General features: G+C 41.9%; 1 protein-coding gene across 2 annotated transcripts in view; it reads left to right on the top strand.

The window, feature by feature from the left end:
- The first annotated feature begins 620 nt into the window (after positions 1–620).
- Ola1 (Obg like ATPase 1) overlaps positions 621–21441 on the top strand; it is a 123316-nt gene continuing 102495 nt past the window's right edge. The window contains exons 1-4 of one of the 2 annotated variants that reach the window (XM_048425758.3): positions 621–778; positions 2056–2156; positions 12397–12540; positions 14921–15048. In XM_048425758.3, coding sequence (XP_048281715.1) covers positions 2056–2156; positions 12397–12540; positions 14921–15048 — 373 coding nt within the window. In that variant the 5' untranslated portion in view covers positions 621–778. Of the gene's footprint in view, positions 779–1017; positions 1163–2055; positions 2157–12396; positions 12541–14920; positions 15049–21441 lie in introns of those variants that run through there. The other variant, XM_085680948.2, reaches the window with a different exon arrangement.

Here is a 21441-nt window from a genome sequence, read left to right as displayed (position 1 = left end):
TGAAGAAAACCTAATAAAGACTTTTTCCAGAGGAGTTCATAGTGTAGCCTGCAGGTGTGGAGACTTTATATATATTATTTTTCCCCCCCCAATAACCTCGTCAGATGGATCACAATAGTCTCATAACCAGGAGGAAATCATGTTTTCCAAATTCCAAAGGCCTCTGTTCTTAGCTACCCTGAGAAAAGGGGTGTGTCTGTGGCAGTAGGGAAGGGTATGGCGGTTCTTTTAAATGTTTTCTGTACTTCTGTGCTAGGGGCGCCTTGGACGCAAAGTTTTCCTTGGTCCATTTGTCCTGGAGAAAGTTGAACGGCCTCTCACTGTCAGCCCGTCTGAAAGAAGTTACTGGAAATGGGAGGCGGGCTGCGCCGTGCAGGTGGCGGAAGGAGGATCTCGGGTAAGCCGGTCAGGGCCAACGGGAATCCGAGGTGGAGCGGACGAAGGAGCGGGAGCAGCCGAGCGGAAGGAAACGCGGAGGCTTTGCTGGAGCCCACGTGTTGAGACGCGGAAGCGTGGCGCGGCAGCTAAGTGCCCGCCCCCTCGCAGGCCCCGCCCACCGGGGGAATCCGGCATCCCGGCCAATGGGCGTGGCCCGTGCGGGGCGTGGCCTGCGCACAGGTGCCGCCCCGGCCCGCCCGTTCCGTCGCCTCCGCCGTCGTGCGTGCGGCTCGGCGGAGGGCCGGGCCTGCGCTCTCTCCGCCTTCCTCCCCACCTCCGGTTGCCGGCTCCACCGGTTTTGCAGCCCGGTACCCCGGCGCGATCGTCAACCCATTGCACGGTGAGTTCCCGTGGGAGTCCACGGGCGCCCAGGCCAGTGGCTCGGAGGCTGGCGCCAGGCCGGAGCCGGGTCGCCGAGATGGTCTGAGGGCACGGACGGCGTGGGGCGTGTGGATGAATGAGGCACCCTGGGACTAGGCCGCGCGACCACGAGATCGGCCCTCGCCGCAGTCTGGGGACAGCCTTGCCTCAGGGCGGGACGCCAGAAGGGGAAAGGTGGTGTGGGGGGGTCCTGGTCCGCTACGCCGCCGGCCACCCCTCGTAGGCCACAGCACTGGACCTGCTCTCCCCATGCAGCTGTTCATCGGAGGCCTGGAGCTGGGCCCGGAACAGGTGTCAAGACTCCAAGAAGGCAGATCTTTGGCCTCCCCATCTGGGATTACAGGTTGGAATAGCACTTCAGGAGCGGGGGGCCCCTAGGAGGTACAAACCAGCCAGAAGACAGGGACAGTTGTAGTTTCCAGCTTCTGAGACGCGAGGTTGCCGTTCTCGTCTTTTCCTATTGCGGTGTTAAAAGTGGGATCCAATTTTGCACAGAGGACCTTGGAACCAGGACTAGCAGGCAAAGACAGAAAGTTTGGACTTGTCCATCAAAAGGTTGAAAGTATTTGGAATGAGGCTGTATAGCCTATTGGTAGGGCCCTTACTTTTAAGCGTGCTTGGAGCTCAGGATTGGAACTTAAAAGGGCGTGGGATGAGCGCCTGAGAAGCAGCCAATGTGTGTAAAGTTGATTTTGAAGACCGATTTTTATAAGGACTGATTAGCCATGCCTGCAATCAAAGTGGGAAGGTCTGGCTTAGGAGGACCTCCTGGCCTAGCCGTGACCATTGTGGAAAACAAGGTGAAAGGGCAAGATGGAGGAATGGTTGGTGAGGGGTGACTTGGTTGCTGGCCTTTCCAGAATAGGTTTTCTTTGAGTTGTGTCTCTGCCCCTGCTTCAGAATGCTTTCTTTCCTTCCTATAATACGACAGGCTAAGACGGTGGTTGTCAGCAGCCAGGATGGAAGATTGGAACTAAGTTTTATGTTTCTCTTTGATTCCTGCTGCCACAGTCTTTCTGGGGCTAGTCAGAAGTGACTCTCTGACAAACATTAGAATCTGATGTATTTACAGAGCCCTTCCCCCTTCTGTTGAAAACAGAATGGATTTTGCTCTTATTTTAGTTGTGGATTAGTATATACAGTATGTTTTATTATCTATTACCAAGTAATATATTCTATATACAGAAATGTGTTTTGTTTGTAGGAGACTTTAAAAAGTTTGTTTTGACATTTTAGATGCCCCCGAAAAAGGGAGGAGATGGAATTAAACCACCCCCAATCATTGGAAGATTTGGCACCTCGCTGAAAATTGGTATTGTTGGATTGCCAAATGTTGGGTAAGTAAACAATGAGACTTGTCATATTTTTATTTTATAGACTTTTGTGTCCTGTTGTAGAAATAGAAACTCACAAGGCAATAAGGACGCAAATTGAAAAGGGCTAGAATATTATTGCTACAAAACGGGGTTCTAAGTTACATGTGTTTTATTTATTTAATTTTAGTTGTTTTGCACAATTGAAGTGAATTATTTACATTGTTTTGCTACCTTTAGGAAGAAGCAAGGAGAGTTAAAATATCAATGAGGCAAATCTTCTGTTTGCCTGAGATGTTGGGAGAAACAATCTATTGCATTTGTTGGAATTGGACCTCCTACCTAGGCTGATAGCCCCAGCCTTGTAGCAGAACAATTTAGGAAATAGTCTTAAAACTTTTTTTCTAACACTCTTGAGAGAAGAGGGTTGTCTAGAGGGCGAATTTTTACTGGAGAAAGAGGAGAGTCCTTCGAATATACTGCTGGGAGGTGGGTGAAGAGTCCGTACGGCAGGTTTAAAGGCTGAGACAGGAAATTCTCAGTGCAAGCTGACTGGCCAGTCTTGCCAAAATGATGAGCTCTAGGTTTAGCAACAGACTCTGCCTCAATGAGTATGGTGGCAGGCTATTGAGGAAGACACTTAATGTTAGCATCAGGCTGCCTTACACACACATACACCATGTCTACACACTTTTGAACATTCAAATGCATGCCACATACATGTGTACACAAAAAAGTTTTTAAACTTGAGAATTATGAAAACAAAGTACTGAATTTTGTCGTTTTCAAAATGAAAGTTAACTCTATGTATAATATATTTGCACATAAGTCAGTGATAGAAAGTATGTATGGGGTTTATCATACAGTTCTTTGCACATGTAACTTACATGGTTGGTGTCTGCTCTTCTCATTATTTAAATGTTCTTAGCCAAGCATGGCGGTTCACGTCTTCATTCTAGCATTGAGAGGCTAATGCAAAAGCATTACTGTGACATTGAGGCCAGTCTGGGCCATAGAGAAATCTTGTCTCAAAAACAAGAAACACACATGCATATTAAAAGTGATTAGAATAAACCAAGCAGTGGTGACACACACCTTTAGTCCCAGCCCTCAAGAGACAGAGGCAGGAGGATCTCTGAGTTGGAGGCCAGCCTGGTCTACAAAGTGAGTTCCTGGACAGCCAGGCTACCCAGAGAGACCCTGTCTTGTAAACCCCCCCGCCCCCCAAAAAAGTGATTAGGGTAATAGGCACAGCGTGGATTATGAGGATCACTAGGACGTTTTGGGGTGCACACTTTAGGTCATTAGATCAGTGGCATGTAGAACAGCTGTGTTCTCTGTGCCCCTTGGAGCCCCTGTGACAGAGTCCTCAGTGAATGGTGCGTGGTATGCTCACGTACCCCTGTCTTAGATTCTCGTGATGTAAAACATGAGCTGATATGGTTGTCCCAATTTCAGGCTCTGTGGAGCGGCTTATATTTTGAAGGGGTTTCCTGCTGTGCTAGAGTCTACTTGTAAAGTAATAATAAATAACAGTGGAAACATAGCAAAACAATTAATCAAGCCAGGTGCTGTAGGGTACTGTCAATACAGTTGAAAACAAAATATGATTATGTTCACAGTGAGTTTTTCTACACCAGTAAGAAAGTTTTTGATATTGGCCCTCATCTCTTTGGAATCACTGTAGTTGGAGCTTCTTAACTTCAGATGAGACTCATTGAAAAGGGCCATCTTAAGATCTTAAGTGTTTTTTATGTAAGTTTTTTTTCAGGGAGTTATATAGAGTATAATAATAATTAATATATGAGAAAATAACCTGAAAGATTTTATTATTCAGTATAAATATGGTATTTATGCTTTCAGCTTCAAAATAGTCCTCTAGTTTTATGAGGTATGTTCTACATACAGTAACATTTTACTTAAAATATTTTGAATTATCTTTTTATTTATTTTTTGTTTGTGGGCAATGATGCAAATATTGGAGATCAGAGGACAACTTGTGGGAGTTGGTTCTTCTACCATGTGGTTTCAGGGGCTTGAATTCAGGTCTTCAGACTTGGTGGTAGGTACCTGCTGAGCTTCTTGTGGCTTGAATTTACTGTTTTGTTAGGGAGGACCTGAAGATTTAATTCAGGGCTTCTGTGAAAATTGTTTTGACAATTGTGCTTGTGTAAAATTTCTTCTTATAAAACGGTCTTTCCATTAAACTATATCAGGTCAGGTTCACTGTATGAAACACAAACCTTGACCATTTTAAGCCATTGGAAAAGTGAGCAATTAGACTTTTATTGTGATATTTTGTATTTTAACAACTAAAACTTGCTTAAAAATCAGAAGGGTGAAGGCAAGCCACAAGAGGCCAGGGAGTGGTGGCACACACCTTTATCTCAGACAGAGGCACGTGAGTTCAAGGCCACCCTGGGCTACAAGATTGACTAAGTCACTAAGTGGTGGTGGGTGGTGGTGGCTGTGCACCCCTTTAATCCCAACACATCCTCTGAAGGTGGAGGCAGGCGGATCTCTGAGAGTTCGAGGCCAGCTTGGTCTACAAGAACTAGTTACAGGACAGGCTCCAAAGCAACAGAGAAACCCTGTTTTGAAAAATAAAAATTTAAATTAAAAAAAAAGATTGAATATGTCTGAAAGAGAAACAGAACTCACACAAGGTCATCCCAGCACTAGGGAGGTGGAGACAGGCATGATGTGGCTGGGAAGAGAGAGGGTGAGGAGTTTAAAGCCGGAGGAGACAGGAGCTCAGTGTGGAGACAGATGGAGTCTGGAGATGCCGTCTGAGGACAGGATCACCCCTCCTGTTTGAGCATTGGTAGAGGTAAAAGAATTCTTTATTTGCTGCCTCTCTGCTTCTCTGATCTGTAGCATTAACCCCTGTATCTGACTCTGGGTTTTATTCTTAAGACCAACTAGAATTCGTGCTACAGAAGGATAAGAGCTTGGGTGATACAGGCAGGTATTCACATGCACCTCAGCTGTGTGAACTCTTGACCTGGGTGATTCTTTTTTCTTTTCATTATTTCTTTTTTTGAGACAGAGTTTCTCTTTGTAGCCCTGGATGTCCTGGAACTTGATCTGTAAGCCAGGCTAGTCTTGAACCCACAGAGATCATCCTGCCTCTGCCTCCCTATTTCTGGGATGTACCGCTGAGCCTGGCTGATCCTATCCTATCCTATCCTATCCTATCCTATCCTATCCTATCCTATATCATTTTTGACAAGGTCTCATTCTGTAACCCATGCTGATCTAGAATTTACTGTGTAGCCCAGGCTGTCCTTGAGTTCCCAAAAATCTTCCTGCCTGAGCCTACTGAGTGCTGGTACTACAGGTATAAGTCCCTTTGCCCAGAAAGCTAATCTGACATTTATTGAACATTTATTATGTGCAAGTCTCTGTTCTGAGTGTTTCATACATAATAACTAATTGAATGAATTGTTTGGCATCTCCAATTAGACTTTCAGTTCCATAAAGGAAAAGATTGTGTTGTTCCTGTTTATTGACATATTTCTAGTGCCTAGACTGGTGTTAGTAATATAGTGAACACCCAATAATTATTTGTAGAAAGTAGCAATTATTTGTGAATGGGATAATTTCCCCCCTTTGAAAGCTGTATGTAGGCTTAGTGATAAAGAGACATATTTTTAATACTGCTTTTAATGAAGAAAGAGTATCATCGTGCTAAGAGTATGGACATTTGGTTTCTCGGTCTGTCTTACTGTTTCTTGGTAAATTGCCTCTTGTTAGACTATTGTATTATTGTGAGTGAAAGACTTAGAAGCTCTTAGGAAACTGCTCAGTGTTCTAGACTTGTGTCAGGGATGGATAGCTCTTCTTGCATGGCATTAGCTTGAGTTATGGGTGTTAGAATATCCCCAGTACCTTGTCTTAAAGAGTTTAGTGTGTTGTGTAGTCATAGGTTGGTTACTTTAGTCATAGTGGACATCCTTTCTGATAGACTTAGGGAACCCAGGCTCTTTTTGGCTCAGCAATCCCTAGGATTGTGGCCTTTTCCTATGGCCTAGGTTGCTATGAACTGCAGACAGCTGCTTACCCAAAGTGCCAAAGAACTCAATAATTCAGCAGCGTTTCCCTATAAAGTACGGTACCACACAGCACTTCTGCTACCATGCCTTTGCCAGAAGGTAGTCACAAGAATTTAGTTGTGCCCGGTGGTGACACGGGCCTTTGTACCTTTAATCCTAGCACTTGGGGAGGCAGAGGCAGGCAAATCTCTGTTCAAGGCCAAACGGGTCTACAGAGCGAATTCCAGTACTGGCTTTATAGCTAATGAGAAACCCTGTCTCCAAAACCAAAAACAAAACCAAAAATTTAGTCACAAGGAAGGTTAGGAAATGTAGCCCATATTTTAAAACACACACAAACACACAAACTCACCGCTGTGAGACATGTGGTATTTTCTGCTCAAGCACCCCAGAACTACCCCAGGAAAGTAGTTCTCTTGCTTGGTTGATGTTTCAGGGAATTGTGCTTTAGTATGCCTACAACTTTCCCCTTCTAGCTGGTTCCATTCTTGATTTCTTTCTTTTTTAGATTAAACAAATTATGTGTGTATGCAAATGGCTAGAGGCATCAGGTTCTCTTTGAACTGGAGGTGATTGTGAGCCTTCCTATGTGGGTGTTGGAGACCAAGCTCAAGTCCTTTGCAACTGCTGAGCCATCTCTCTTATCCCCCGTTCTTGTTTTGTAAAGGAACTCTGAGGAAGATATTTTGTAGTCTGCAAATATTGATGATCATAATGTTTTCATTTAAAAGAGCTGACACAGTTAAGCAAGATTTCACCGAGAACCCACATAATGGAAGAACCAGCTTCTGCAAATTGTCACACGTTTTAAATATGTTTATAAGACTTAATACATATGTGTGATTTTAAATACTTTATATATTGTGCTAGGTATTCAACGATAGTTGCCTTATTTTATTTGTTTGCTTTTTGAGATAGGGTCTTACTATGTAGATCGGGCTGGTCTTGAACTTACAGAGATCTGTCTGCCTTTGCTTCCAAAGTTCTGAGTGCTGGGATCAAATGCATGAGTTACCACACGTGGTTTGCCTTATTTTTACTACATTTTAATTCTGTAGGAATCATTAATATGGCATTCCAAAGGTGTAGCACAAATTCTAATAGGTATTAATAATAAAAACCCAGAGTCAGATATAGGGGTTAATACTGAAGATCAGAGAAGCATAGCTGCCAGCCACTAGAGAGTTCTTACCTCTGTCAGACCGAAGGGGTGATCCTTTCTCTACAAATCCTCAGACTGCATCTCCAGATTGCATCTGAGCACCTGGCTCCACCTTCCTAGTGCTGGCATTAATGCCTGTGATCCCAAGTGCTGGAATTACCTTGTGTGAGCTCTTTTTCTCTTTTAGACAGATTCATTCTCACGTAGCCTAGGGTGCTCTTGAACTCACAGAACTCCGCCTGCCCCTGTGCCACCACTTCTCTAGCCTCTGTGCCTAACTAGTGGTTTAGCTCTGAACTCTGATCTTCAGGCAAGCTTCATTTGTTAGATCACAAAATTATCACAACGCAAAGGTAATTTCCTTATTCCTTCTTGTATTCTTTGAAATGCTCCTTGTCCTTGTATGTTGAGTTACTTATTTATTAAATCATTTGTATAGTTCTAATCAGTACTAATGAGACTTATTTTATCCTTTGGATTAGAATCCATTACTACCTCTTAATTTTACTGCTCAAATTGCTTTGGCTTCAGCTCTTGGGAGCTCTTTCAAGTTGGCCCTTAAATATCTTTGATGTGTTCTCATTGTGTGTGTGTGTGTGTGTGTGTGTGTGTGTGTGTGTGTGCACATGTGCAAATGGAAGCCTGAATTTGATGTGGGAAGGGCCTCTGCCTTAATCTATTTCCAGTCTTTTTTGTTGTTGTTGTTGAAAACACATTTTTTCCATATATTCTTATTCTGATTTTCCTTCCTCCCAGATTCACCCCACTTCTCCACCCATCCAATTCCATGCCTTCTCTCTCTCTAGAGAACAGACAGGCAAATAAAACAAACCAACCAAACAAAAAAGCCAAAGAAATATACATATATGTGTATACACATACGCCATTAAAAACACAAAATCGGAAACCATAATTTATTAGCAAGAGACTGGGTAAAAAATGCCTATGTAAAGCATTGTGAGACAAACATCTCCAAAAAGGAGTTTGTTTTGTGTTAGTCTCTCTTAAATGTGTGTGTGTGTGTGTGTGTGTGTGTGTGTTACATCACACACATAAGACTCCATTGGAAACTTTTTGAGCAGTTGGCACTTGGTGATAGCTTCTGGGTTAGGAATGGGGGCTCATGTCTACTTCACCTCAGCACTGGTCCCCCATCTGTCTTGGACCCGTGCAGATCCTGTGCATGTTTCCACAGTCTCTGCGAGGTTATGTTGTGTCAGTCCTGTTGTCTGGGACGCACTGTTTCCTTGGTGTCTTCGGCATAGATCCTTAGTCCTGAGGGGAGGGCTATGATGGAGATGCCCCATTTAAGACTGAGTTCTAAAGTCTGCCACTGTTTGCACATTGTCCAGATACGGGTCTCTGTATTTCTTCCCATCTACTACGGGAGGACGCTTCTCTGATGATGGAGAGCTGAACACTGATCTGAGTCCAGGTCAGGTGTGTGGCTACTGGGATCTCAGGTAGAAAGTGTTTCTAGAAGGAGGTGGCTGGCACAAAGGGACAGGAATGAGCTGAGCAGCACCACAGGAAGGAGGAAAGCTGGATCAGCTGCAAGGTTTAGAGGAGTCGTCAGGGCAGAGCGGTTGTGCAGGTGGAGAGGCCTCTGCAAGCTGACTGCTGCAGGGCTGGGCATGAGACTGGGGAAACTGATGGAATGCAGGAAGGAGAGTCTCCACCTTAGTATTTGACGATGCTGGTGCTCAACTCAGCTAGACTGGCTGGCTAGCCAGCTCCATGGATCCACCTGGTGCTGCATCACCTGCACTGGGATTGCAGTTGGGGGAAGCACTCCGTTTTTTAGGGGATCTAAACTGGTTCCTTATGCTTGCGCGGTAAGTCTTTTTCCAAGTGAGCCGTTGACCAACGCCTTACCTGTTTCAAAAGAATAGAAATATATAAAAACACAAGGACAAGATGACTTTAATGCTCATCTTCCTTAGCTAATAAGAAGTGAGAGCTAATGAGCCAAGTAGTGATTTAATTAATACAGTTTCTGTGTGATTATTTTTGAGCTGAGCAGCCGGGACCAACAAGCAACCTCCTACCCACATATATTTTTTGAGGTTTATTTACTATGTATAGTAAATATTTGATTTGTTACAATATGTTTTAGCCATTTTGATATATGCTCAGATTGATGGACCTTTGGTTAGTAGGCCTTTTAAAGTTGGCTCTAGATACTGGTCCTCCCCCAACCCCGTTTTCTCTCTCTCTCTCTCTCTCTCTCTCTCTCTCTCTCTCTCTCTCTCTCTCTCTTTCTCTTTTTCATCTTTCTTACCTTGGTCGGGTTGTATTACCAAGGTTGGTTTTGTGATATCCTGGGCTTAAGCTCTCCTGCCTCACCTTCCTAAATAGTGGGGATGGCAGGCACTCAGTTCTTTGATAGAGCTCCATAACTATTAATAGCTTCCTCCTGTTCTGTGAGAAAAATTGAAATTCCAGGTTATTTCTTTGTTGTTTGTGTTTTTCTCGTTTTACACAGGATCTTTCTGTATAGCCCTGGCTGGCCTCAAACTCAAGATCTTCCTGCCTTAGCCTAAAGTGCTAGGATTGCAGGCATTCTGCCATTACACTTTGTGCCAGACCTGAAATTAGCTATTTCTCTGTGAAGTCTTGACCATGACATTTAAAGACCTCGGTGTAAATGCAAATTCTCTTTTAAAAGTAGCTGTTCCATGTGTCTATATATTAACGTTTTAAATTATGTTGTTTTATAGTTCTTTAAAGGTTAAAATATGTATTATACAGGTGTGTGTATGGTATATGTGCAGGAGTGTTTGCGTGCATACCTGGTATGTCAGGGAACAACTTTGTGGAGTGAGTTCTTGCCTTCCACCTTTACAGCAGGTACCAGAGATTAGATTCAGGTTGCCAGTTTTGTCTGTGAGCCTTCTCACTGGCCCAACCTTGCAACTTTTTTGGGAATGAAATGGATTATGCCTTTAAAATATATACACCATTTTTAAAAAAATGACATCTGTTTTTATAAGATTGAAATTAAAGTGCGGTTTTATAAGAGGAGTCAGTGTTTCCTCCCAGTCATGTTAGTCCTCGAGTTTTGACGTTGTTGCAGTACTGTGTCTTATGGGTCTTGGTCCTGGAACTCTGACCAGGGTGACAAGGAAATGAAGAGACAGTAACACTAAGGAAAATCAGACAGACACATGGACAGGAAAAACTGGGTCAGGTGAGTTGTATGCTCCCTGGAGTCACACCTACTGCCATAGCCTGGAACCTCAGCACAGGGTGAGGGAACTCAGGAGGCAGTTTGCAAGAGAAAGCTGCGGTTGCTAGATTTCGTACACAGTGGTCATTCTTCTTGCACTTGGACCCCGAGGGAAAGTTTTGCCATCAAGTGGAGCCTGGCCTATATAGGAACCAACTTTGTCAAATTCACCGTGGGCCTAAGGCCTTAATCTTTATTTATCATGGTAACGTGGGTGTCAACAATACACATTCATTCAGGCCTTCCTCTGCTCCCTACATGCTAGCTTGTTATGGGTGCCACTATAAATCCTACAGCGCTCACCACCAGTTTGTGGTTTGTTAGCTGAGCATGAGTCTAGCCCCATGTTTGTAAAACCTGCCTTTATACCATGTATCTGGATATATTGAAAACATGAGTTGTATACTGGTGGATCTTAAGAGGCCTGGTACTGCTCAGCTTTACCCTCTGTAATGCAATCTATCCGGGCATTCGAAAGCCACTGATTGAGCAGTGGTGCACCAGCCAGCAGTGGTTTATGTGCTCATTTGGCACATGTTCCTACCTAACGCTGCAGTGTGTGGTCTCAGTGTGATGCAAGTGCAGTATTTAGAGACAGGGTAGGGCAGTCCAGCGTCTGTCAAAGCAGGCTTCTCAGGAGCAGCACTAGAGCAGCCTTGGACCTCACTTTGTTCATCACGTTCTGTAGGGCTCTTAAACAGAATAAGAAAAGACTGGTTCCTAAGTTTAAAAGTTTAATCAGGTGTGCTCTGGTTAAGTCTGATTTCCCCTGATGAGCATGAACTAATTAGACCTCATCTGAAGAAACAGTTTTACCTTTAGGTTTTTGGAGAAAAATAATCATTTTTAATTCCACCATAGTAACACAACTGTTAGACTTTTTGAGTATTTTTTTTTGTTGTCAAATTTAGTCCATATGTAAACATTTTTACATAATCACGCCTAACCAGAGTTTGTGAGTGCTGGCCCTGTAATTACCAACTAAATCCTTAGCCACTTCCTCAGTCCTCCTTGGGGTTAAAACCAGAAACACTGTGTGACCGTGATTCTCACTTTAAAGCCCTTGTGCCCTCTGTCTGGGCGAGGGAAAGCCTTTGTGGTGAGGTTGCTGTTCTCTGTTGCTGATGGGAGCGGCTCAGCAAGTCCTTAAAAGTTTTACTTTGTTTCAGATTTGACTGCTGGCACATTTACAACATGACTGGTGTTACTATGGGCTGGCTTCATCCTCTGAGTACATCACTTGATATGAAGCAGATAATTGGAAAATTAGTGATTAGTTTATTCCATATGAATGCACTTTTTATCTTCGTTTAAATCATAGAGTGGAAAAGTCACATTTTTACCTTCATAATTCATATTTGAGACTTACCAGTAATCCTTGTGTAATAGCAATGAGAAGTTAATGTGAGCTCTGACCTCCCGTTTCTTTGCAAGTAGCAGCCACTCCTCAATTTGGAATGCTTTGGGAACAGTTGTGCTAGCTTCAGTATGTCATGTTAGAGAAGGCTGTGTTGGATTTGGGTGAAATGAGATTTGCATTTTGGGGTGCATTGTGAGAAGAGTGTTTTGTGACATTATATGAGCCTCCAGCTATCTTCTGTAACAAAAGGTCTTTGGGAACATTCTTTTCAAATTCCAAGTAGACTGAAATAGGGAACATAATCTAATTATAAAATTACAAATTATATATCAAACTTGATATTTTGTGTTAGTAAAACTGCTTCTTCCCCCTTCCCAGATTTTTCCTTATAATTTTGAGTATTAGATGTGTTTTCTCATCAATTTAAGGATTGACTGAAAGTCTTTCCTTTGTTTTAGGAAGTCCACCTTCTTCAATGTACTAACCAATAGTCAAGCTTCCGCAGAGAACTTCCCGTTCTGCACTATCGATCCTAATGAGAGCAGAGTGCCTGTCCCGGATGAGAGGTTTGACTTCCTCTGCCAGTACCACAAGCCAGCCAGGTAAGGAAGCTCAGAGACGGGGTAAACGTGTGCTTGATATATTCAGAATCACGTTTCTTCCAGAATTAATGTAGCATTACTTTGGATGATTATAAAAGCAATGTGGAGTACTACAAAAAGGAAGAGGATTTTCTATGTTGATACAGTAATTTTTTTTTGAGATTGTGAAGTAGAAGGAGAAATCACCTTATGCTACTACATGATGAAATCATGTAGTATAAGGATATGTATGTATTATGCATAGGAAAAGGTATGTAATGAAGGTCACAAATTTATTGATGGTTATTTCTGGATAGTGGAGTTTTTAGGTGTTTTTTTTGTTTGTTTGTTTATTAACACAAGTTTTAACTAGGTAGCTCAGCGTGGCCTTGAACCCATAGTCCTCATGCCTCAGCCTGGAATTACAGTGCTGGTATTACAGGTATGCAACACAATAGCTGGTTAAGGTGTAGTTGTAGCTTGGTATCCACGAATGGGGGATTGATTCTTAGACCCTAGGATATCACAAGTTGCTCACCTCAGTGCTGTGCCCATTTTATTCGTAGAACCTTTTCACCACCTCTTAGATATTTCACACCATCTCCATTGCTTATTCAGTTAATTGAAATGTTACACACTGTATAATGACAAGAAAGAATCTGCATGCTCATTGTAAGTGTGGCTTCTTTTTTGTGAATATTTTTGATCTGTGATTGGTCGAATGTGAGCTTGTACAACCTTATACTACATAATACTGGTTTTTGTGTTCGTTTTTGAGATAGCATCTCACTGTACAGCATTGGCTGGCCTGGAACTCACTATGTAGATAGACCAGACCAGGTTGGCCTTATTTACAGAGCTCTACCTGCCTGTTCTCCTGGGTTCTGGAATTACAGGCGTGGTCACACCTGGTTCTATCTGTATTCTTAGTTCTGCAGTCATATTTTCATACAAGTTGTATTTTTGACCTTATAAACTTCAGTCTTTCTTTCAGTCTTTTTATTTCCTAAGAGCCTTTAATTGATGGCTTTTAGTAAAATTTCAACAGATTTGAAATTCAAAAGATTTATTGCGTCTTTAACTGTTTGAAACTTTCAGCAGCATCATGTGGCATACAGTGGCAGCTGGACCTCTACAAGGATTGCCTGTTGGCAGATACACAGCCTCACAACAGCCAGGGCCCAAATAGACAGTAGCCTGCTGGAGCCAAGAGAATGATTATAAAGGACTCAGCAAAGGGGCAGGCCTGCTGAGCATCACAGGAACATCATATCAGTGCTGGAGAGGAGAGGGCAAATACTGATCAGGAGAAAACCCGTGTGAGCTCTGCAGTCCTGGGCAGGATTAGAGAGAGCCGGTGGCCTATAATTTATGTTCAGAAATAAATTCAGGAAGTTATTAATACTCTAGAAAAACCCATATCCTGTGCTTGCGTGTCCACATTGAGAACAGAGTAAGAAGGCTATGCCTCTCAGTCTAGATCCACCTGCTTTATCGCAGGTGAGGTCACCACCACTCCTCACTGTGTCTGCCTTCTGTCTTGTTGGTAAGTTCCAGATATGTGAGAAACTTTGTCTCAAAAAACAAGGTGGATGATAGCCAAAAATCATTGCCTGAGGTTGACCTCTGGTTCCATGGAATACATGTGTGTGTGGACACTTGCAAACACAATGCCTGCTGACATTCACATGTGTACAAAACAGGGGCAGCAGAGATGGCTCTGTGAGTGAGGACTGGATTTGGATCTCTGGCACTCATGCAGCGCAGTGCTCTGAAGGGGGAGATGGGGAATCTCTGGAGGAAGCTGGCCAGCCAGAGTGGCCGCGTCTATGAATTCTGAGGGTTTTGTGTTTGTGTTTTTTGAGAGACTTGTCTCAATGAGTAAAGTAGATGGTGATTGAGGAACACTCAGTGTTGACTTTGGACCACTACATGCTCTTGAAGACACCTGTGAATGTTCCTGCATGCACACACACACACACACCTCCACTCACCTCTGAACACGCATGCACACATGCACACACAATAGAGGGCCATAGAGATAGCTCAGCAGGTGAGAGAGGCTGCTATCAAGACTGATTACCAAAATTTGACCTCTAGGACCCACATGGCCAAAGGGAAGGACTGACTCTTGCAATTTGTCCTCTGCTTCCAAAAGTGAGCTCTGGCATATGTACACATGCACACACACATGCACAAACTAGCAATGTAATAAACACTAAAAGAAAGAAAAGAGTCACAATGGAAAGAAAGTTTGTTTATTTTGGGGGCTATTAGTTTTTCCATTATTATGTACTTTCCAAACTTTGTTCCAAGAACCACGTAATTAATTTATATGAAATGTTTGGAAAATTCAGTTGGCTGATAAACAGGCTCTTTATAATTATCTTTTGTATTTCAGCAAGATTCCTGCTTTCCTAAATGTAGTGGATATTGCTGGCCTTGTGAAAGGAGCTCACAATGGGCAGGGCCTGGGGAATGCCTTTTTATCTCATATTAGTGCCTGTGATGGGATCTTTCATCTAACACGTAAGTACAGTTGTTTGCTTATTAATTAAGACTAATGTGTGTGTTTCCATACCACCCAAATAGAAATGAATGGCTTATAGGTGAAAGTGGTTTGCTTTGTAAGATGAATCATGAATTAATTTATTGATTTCTAACCTACTGTTCTGTCATTTCTCCATGAGATCACTGCGTAGTCAGTGTATTCCTACGATGGATAGTAAGTCCATTTGGATGTTATCCCTTGTTTTGGATTAGAGACCTGAGGTGTGTTTCTGTGTGAATTGACTTGGTGATTATAAAGGCATTTTTATTTCACTTTAGTTATTTTTAATTGTGCTGGATTGATCCCAGAACTGTGTGTATGCTTGATAAGAGCTCTACACAAGGCTTTACTTCTTTTTGTATTGAACTTTTCTGCACTTTTGTTTTTCCTCATGCTGAGAAGGCAAAATATGTAAGGAAAGAGATTCTGCTTCCAAGGAGGAAAAGGCACCTAGGGTATCTGTTAGAGATACAAAGAGTAAGGAGAAAATCTAGATCATCTCAATTGGTGCTTATGGAAAGCCAGAGTACAAAGAACAGTAAGAACCTTGGGTTCTTTTGACTATAAGAACAGTAACTGGGGATGGGGAGATGGTTAAACCTTCTAAGCAAAAGATCATGAGGAAGACCAAGATTGGAGGCTCATCATTTGACAGGACTCCCAGAGGAAAAGTAGCGAAACTTGAGGCATCTAACCTGCAAACAGTAAAACGTATAGGTGACTGCTGTAATGGATTAAGTAAAATGCTGCCTGTGGCTGCAGCGGCAGAAACTCTGCAGGTCCCCAAGCAGCGGCAGCTGGTCTTGCGAGCAGTCAGTCCCAGGCAGCAATGGCACAGTTCCCCAAATGGCTGCAGTGGGCATGCCACGAGACCACACCACAGGTCCTGGGCAGGGAGCCACACGGTGGGCAGAGACAAACTGATAGGCACACCATGCATAGTGAGGTTGGATATTTATTTAGTGGGTTATGGAGGAGAAATGGAAGAAGGAGAGAGAGAGAGAGAGAGAGAGAGAGAGAGAGAAACAGAAGGGGAGAAGTGGGGAGAGACAGAAGCTGAAGCTGCCTCTTCCAGGAAAGGACTCCGGAAAAGGAAAAAAACTCAGGCTGGAAGCTGAAGATCAACTTGCCTAGGTGGAAGGTGAGAGAGTGGGTGTGACTTGTCTCTTAAGGGACAGAGCAGACTGTTACAACTGCTCTGCCTAATTCTAGTGTTAGCACCAAACATAGATGGCCCCCACCATCATGTTCCTAAGAACATGGATGTTAGCAAGTCTTTAACTTACACAGGTTGATGAGTATTGTTTTAACTTCGGCACAGTAGCTGCTCCGAGATCTGCTATTCCAACAATTGCAACTCCATAGTTACTAGCCTGCTTCTCTAGCAGCAACTCCAGACCTACAATCCATCCATCCTTCCCTCCCTCCCTCCCTCCCTCCCTCCCTCCCTCCTTTCCTCCCTCCCTTCCTTCTTTCCTTCCTTTTTTTGTTTTTTGAGGCAGGGTTTCTTTGTGTTGCTTTGACTGTCCTGGAACTTGCTCTGTAGAGAGATCCACCTGCCTCTGCCTCCTAAGTGCTGGGATTAAAGGCTATGCCACCACTGCTGAGAAACTTTTTCTTTAATGACCAGTTAGTAAATGCATTATACCATTGTGTATTCTATTTAGATGTGTACTTGAGCATGTGTGTTGTATGTGTCTGTCACGCTTGTAGATACAAATGCCATGCTGGCTCCAGGTCATATCTGCTAACTTTTAGTTTGTTGCTCTCAGCTCTAGAGTCTTCATTCAATACAGGTTCTTAACCTCTTGAGACATCTCTCCAGCTCCCACTGTGCAGAAACTTTATTTTAATGTAGTCCCATCTGTTAGTAGTTGGGGCTGGCTCCTGTGTTACATGTTCTGTTCAGGAAGTTTTTGCCTACCCCAGCATCTTTAAGAGAATTCCCTATGGATTTCTTTGAGAAGTTTCAGCTTTTCAGGTTTTATTTATTTATTTGTTTGTTCTTTTTGTTTTTATTTTATTTTATATTGCTTTTCAGGTTTTAAATTAGGGTCTTTGATCTATTTTGAATTGATTGTTGTACCAGGTACAAGATATGAGCCTAATAACTCCATTTTTCTGCAGGTAGAAAGCAAGCTTTGCCAGCACCGTTGAAAAGGCTATTTTTAATCCAGTGTATGTTTTTGTCTTCTTTGTCAAAATTAAGTGGGCATATCTTTTTTGTTGTTTTATTTCTAGGTCCTCCATTCTGTTCCATAGGACTACCCATCTATTATACCAGTACCAGGCTGTCTTTATTATTGTAACTCTGTAGTATTATTAGAGGTCAGGTATTAAAATATCTTTAGCAGTGTTCTTACCTTTGGCTGTTCATGGTCTTTTATATATTCATGGTTCCATATGAATTCTTGAATGTTTTTTTTTTCCAAAAATCTGTGAAATATAACATCAGAGTTTTGATAGGTAGATTAGTCTTGGTAGTATAGCCATTTTTTTGCAGTATTAATTCTGTCAATCCAGGAACACTGGATATTTTTCCATCTTTGATTTTTGTTTTTAATGTCTTGCTACGCATCTCTGAAGCTCATTGGCCTTTTGGGCAATCTGGAGGAGTCAATGGGCTTCGGATTCCCTGAGGGGCTCTTTCTCAGAAAGTGAAAAGTCGAGAGTGATTGAGGAAAAATACCAGTGTAACCTCTCCTCCACATGTGCAGACATGTGAGCCAGCATGCACATATGCACACACCTACACCAATAAGCATCCCCCCACGTATACTCAAAAGTAGAGGTTGAAAGAAACACTGGATGCTGCCTCTGATCTCCACATAGGCATGAAACAGGTGAGGAGATCCATGTGCACATGTGCACACACAAACACACACACCAAAAAAGGAAAAAAAGAAATGAACAAAGAAAAAAACCAAAAAACCTGTAATAAATGTTAAGTCAATCAATGCCACATAATATTAATAACATAGAATATCAAAATGAGATGTTATAGAAATAAACTGGATTAGGTTATGTGAATATCAAGAAGAAAGAGTACACTTATTTAAAAGTAATAGATACATTATTTTTATTCAGGAAAGTACATGGTCCTATAGGCATGTAAAGGAATGTAGAGATACTTGATGGAAGAAGACAGGAAGCAGGGTGGACAAGTTAGCATTTCAGCGGAAGGAAGGAAGGAAGGTGTGGGCTCCATAGCTTAGACTTGAGTAGAATGTTGATAAGAAGGTCACTGATTTTGCCACAGATTTTGAGTGCTGCTCATTTGTCAGTGTTCTGGAATGTTACTCATTTTCCAAAGCTCTAAAAAAGACTGTTTTGAGATGGGAGAATACGCCATGAATAGCAAAGACACTTGCTGTGTAGTGTGTTGTAGCTAATTTGAGAGGTATGCCTTACACAGGTCTGAAAGCCAGCAAAGAAAATTCATATTCCTCTTGTGGGAGAAGGAAGAGGTGGGGTGGAGATAGAAATGTAGGTATTATATCAGGTTGACTCTTCCTAAGTTAATATTTATGCCTCAAACATTTGTTTTGATTGGATGTTAACTCGTAACTTTGTTGACTTCTCTGTAGCTAGGAAGGCCGGCTAGCTAACAGATGACGATTTTACTGGTTTTGCACATGCTCTCAGCTGTGCACTCTCTCACTTCTCTCAGTGTGAAATGTATCACAGGGGTCTGGGGTTAGTATGACGCTGGGTATCCTTTGCACATGTACAATATGCTAGTTTTAGGACATAGAAATGCATTACTTTTACTCTCTAAGAATAATCATCATATTAAGCTCAAGATCTTTTTAGCCAGTAATTTACTCTCTTTAATTTTATTTTCAGTCCTTATTTTATAAAGTAAGAATCTATTTTGCTAAATATAGCATTTCAGATTTTAGAATAACTGCTAGTTGTACCATGGGATTTTATCTTATTCGTTTATTTATTTTTGACAGGATCTTTCTAGTATGTAGTTCTGCTGTCTTGGAACATGCTGTGTAGATCAGGCTGGCCTTGAACTCAAAGAGATCTGCCTGCCTTTATTTTGTATTTTGTTGCCATTTCTTTTTTGTTTCTGAATATGCAGTCTTAATCCTTAGAAAACACTCCCCTCTTTTCTTTTCAAATAGGATTGTAAGCATTTGCGAACTATACTTCTCTTGCCTTGTTTCTCTTTTAAGCTGGTCCGTCCAGTTCCTAATGGACACATCTAAGATCAGTTCATGTAAAGATGGTTTCTGTGCAGATGGTTAGAATTTTTGGCAAGGAAAAAATAGAGGCCTTATCCTTTCTCCTGTATTATTAATGGCAGCTGGGTCTTCTCTCTGTTTTATATTACTAGCCCTATATCTGTTTGAATTTCATATGTCACAACTGTTTAGTTAGAGCTTCACCAACACAGCTCCAGAGAGCGCCTTTAGTTTTGTTGTGGGCGCTTGGCTGAAAAAGCTGAAGGTGGAACTCCAGTCTCTAGTTCCCGCTGGAGCTCGAGCCCTCCAGGCACTGCTGCTTTATTGAACTGCTAAATGAGGAGGTAAAAATGCCTTCATCCAACTGCTCCACCCCCTTAGGTTAAGTTAGGTGTTTATATGTTAGTAAATCACCTTTAATTACCATGAACATAAACTTCTCTTTTCAAGAGCCCACCTTCCCCCTCCATAGCTTGTCATTTAGAAGTTTTAAATGGGTCACACATTTTTGCCTAGACACAAATTGCCAATATAAAGTTGTCTTTGATTGTATTCTAAAATAATGGAGTTTTCCCCTGGTTGGGTTCTGTAATTATCTTTTTCATCAGTATTTTTTAAATTAATCTAGTATTGGGCTTCAGCAAATAATTTGACCAAAGCCCATATGTTTTCTTTGTTTCTTTAGTACAAATTCAAATAATTTGTCATCAAATAAATAATGGGATAAATAATTATGCAGTAATTTTCATCTTCATATACAAAGCATTCTAACAGCCAACCTCTGTTCACTCTGGAAAATACTTCGGCAGAAACTGTTCCTCTACTTTGCACTGCAGTGGTATACGAAACTGTAGTTTACTATTTGCAGCTTAATTGTTTGTATATATCCTTATATCCCTGGTGGTCTTATATGTATTTTAGGTGATTGGAGCAGTCTTACTTTTTCTTGAATATTTTTTCTGATGTAACTTTGAGGCCTCATTTTCTGTCCTCAGCCCAAAATAGACAACTGTAGGGGTTCTTTTATAGCTTTTGTATCATTAATGAGTTGAAATTAATCAGGGATGTGAGAGCAACTTCTAAGATCCAAGAGAATCTCTTGATCTTCAAGCATCCAATTTTGAATGACATTCTTCCTAGCTGTCAGAACTCTGTCATTTGTGAAGTTAAAAATGTTATTATCGAAACAGGCTTGGTTTTGTAAACCAGTGCAGTTTTTGTGTTAGACTTACTTGAGTTTATGGAACCAACTTCCTTACAATCTATTCTTTTGCAAACTTTACATGGATACCTTCAGCTCTCCTTTCAGTGCCAAGTCCTCCTCCAGCAATGATGATACCGACTGCAAGAACAACCACAATTGCTTGGTATCACCATTCTGCAGATGTCTCTAGTAGCAGTGATTAGAGTGGCACTTTGACTTCAGTAACTGTTGGAGGATAAATAACCAAGGGTGCTATGGAATATATGAGATGTTAGTTAGTAAGATGAGGTGTGGGAGGGAAATATGGTGGGTAAAAATAAGGATTAAGTATTAGATTGAGCTTGGAAGAAAAAAAAGCATTTGAGTTGGGTAAAGTAGCTGGGAGGGGAAAGCTGGGATACTGTTAGGGAACATGATTTTAGAGATTGTGAAAGGTCTGTGATGTTATAATTAGGAAGTAAAAACAGGAAGTGAATAAAGATGAGAGAGAGAGAAAGGCAGGAGTGAGAGGTAGCTGAAGGGTGGGTACCTTACAGTAAACGAGGTGTGGGAAAGCTTAATCAGACTAACTAGGGTTAATATTGCGATAAAATTTTTTTATGAGATAATATATTCACATATTGCCAGTATATCAATACTTTGGCATATATTTTATAATAATTCAAGTTTCATATCTAAATTTTAAAAAACTAGGTCCTTACAAGACAGAAGTAGTGGTCATATAGAATTATAGCCTAATTCAAGCACTCTGAGGTAAAAGGATCAGAAGTTTGAAACAAGCTTCACCAGTGTGGTAAATTCAAGGCCAACCTGAGCTACATAAGACACTGTCTCAAAAAAACCAAAACTCTGTCCTCATTAACTAATATCTGTGTAGTCAGTGTCACTGGTGCACCACAACCCTTCCCAGTAGGTCAGACAAAGGACCTGGAAGATGGCTCAGCTTGTAAAGTACTTGCTGTTCAGTCATGAGG

The sequence above is a fragment of the Myodes glareolus genome, chromosome 21, assembly GCF_982192425.1.
Source record: "Myodes glareolus chromosome 21, mMyoGla1.1, whole genome shotgun sequence".
In the NCBI taxonomy this organism is placed as follows: Eukaryota; Metazoa; Chordata; class Mammalia; order Rodentia; family Cricetidae; genus Myodes; species Myodes glareolus.
Note: the sequence above shows the minus strand (reverse complement) of the source record. Positions and strands in the feature narration are given on the sequence as shown.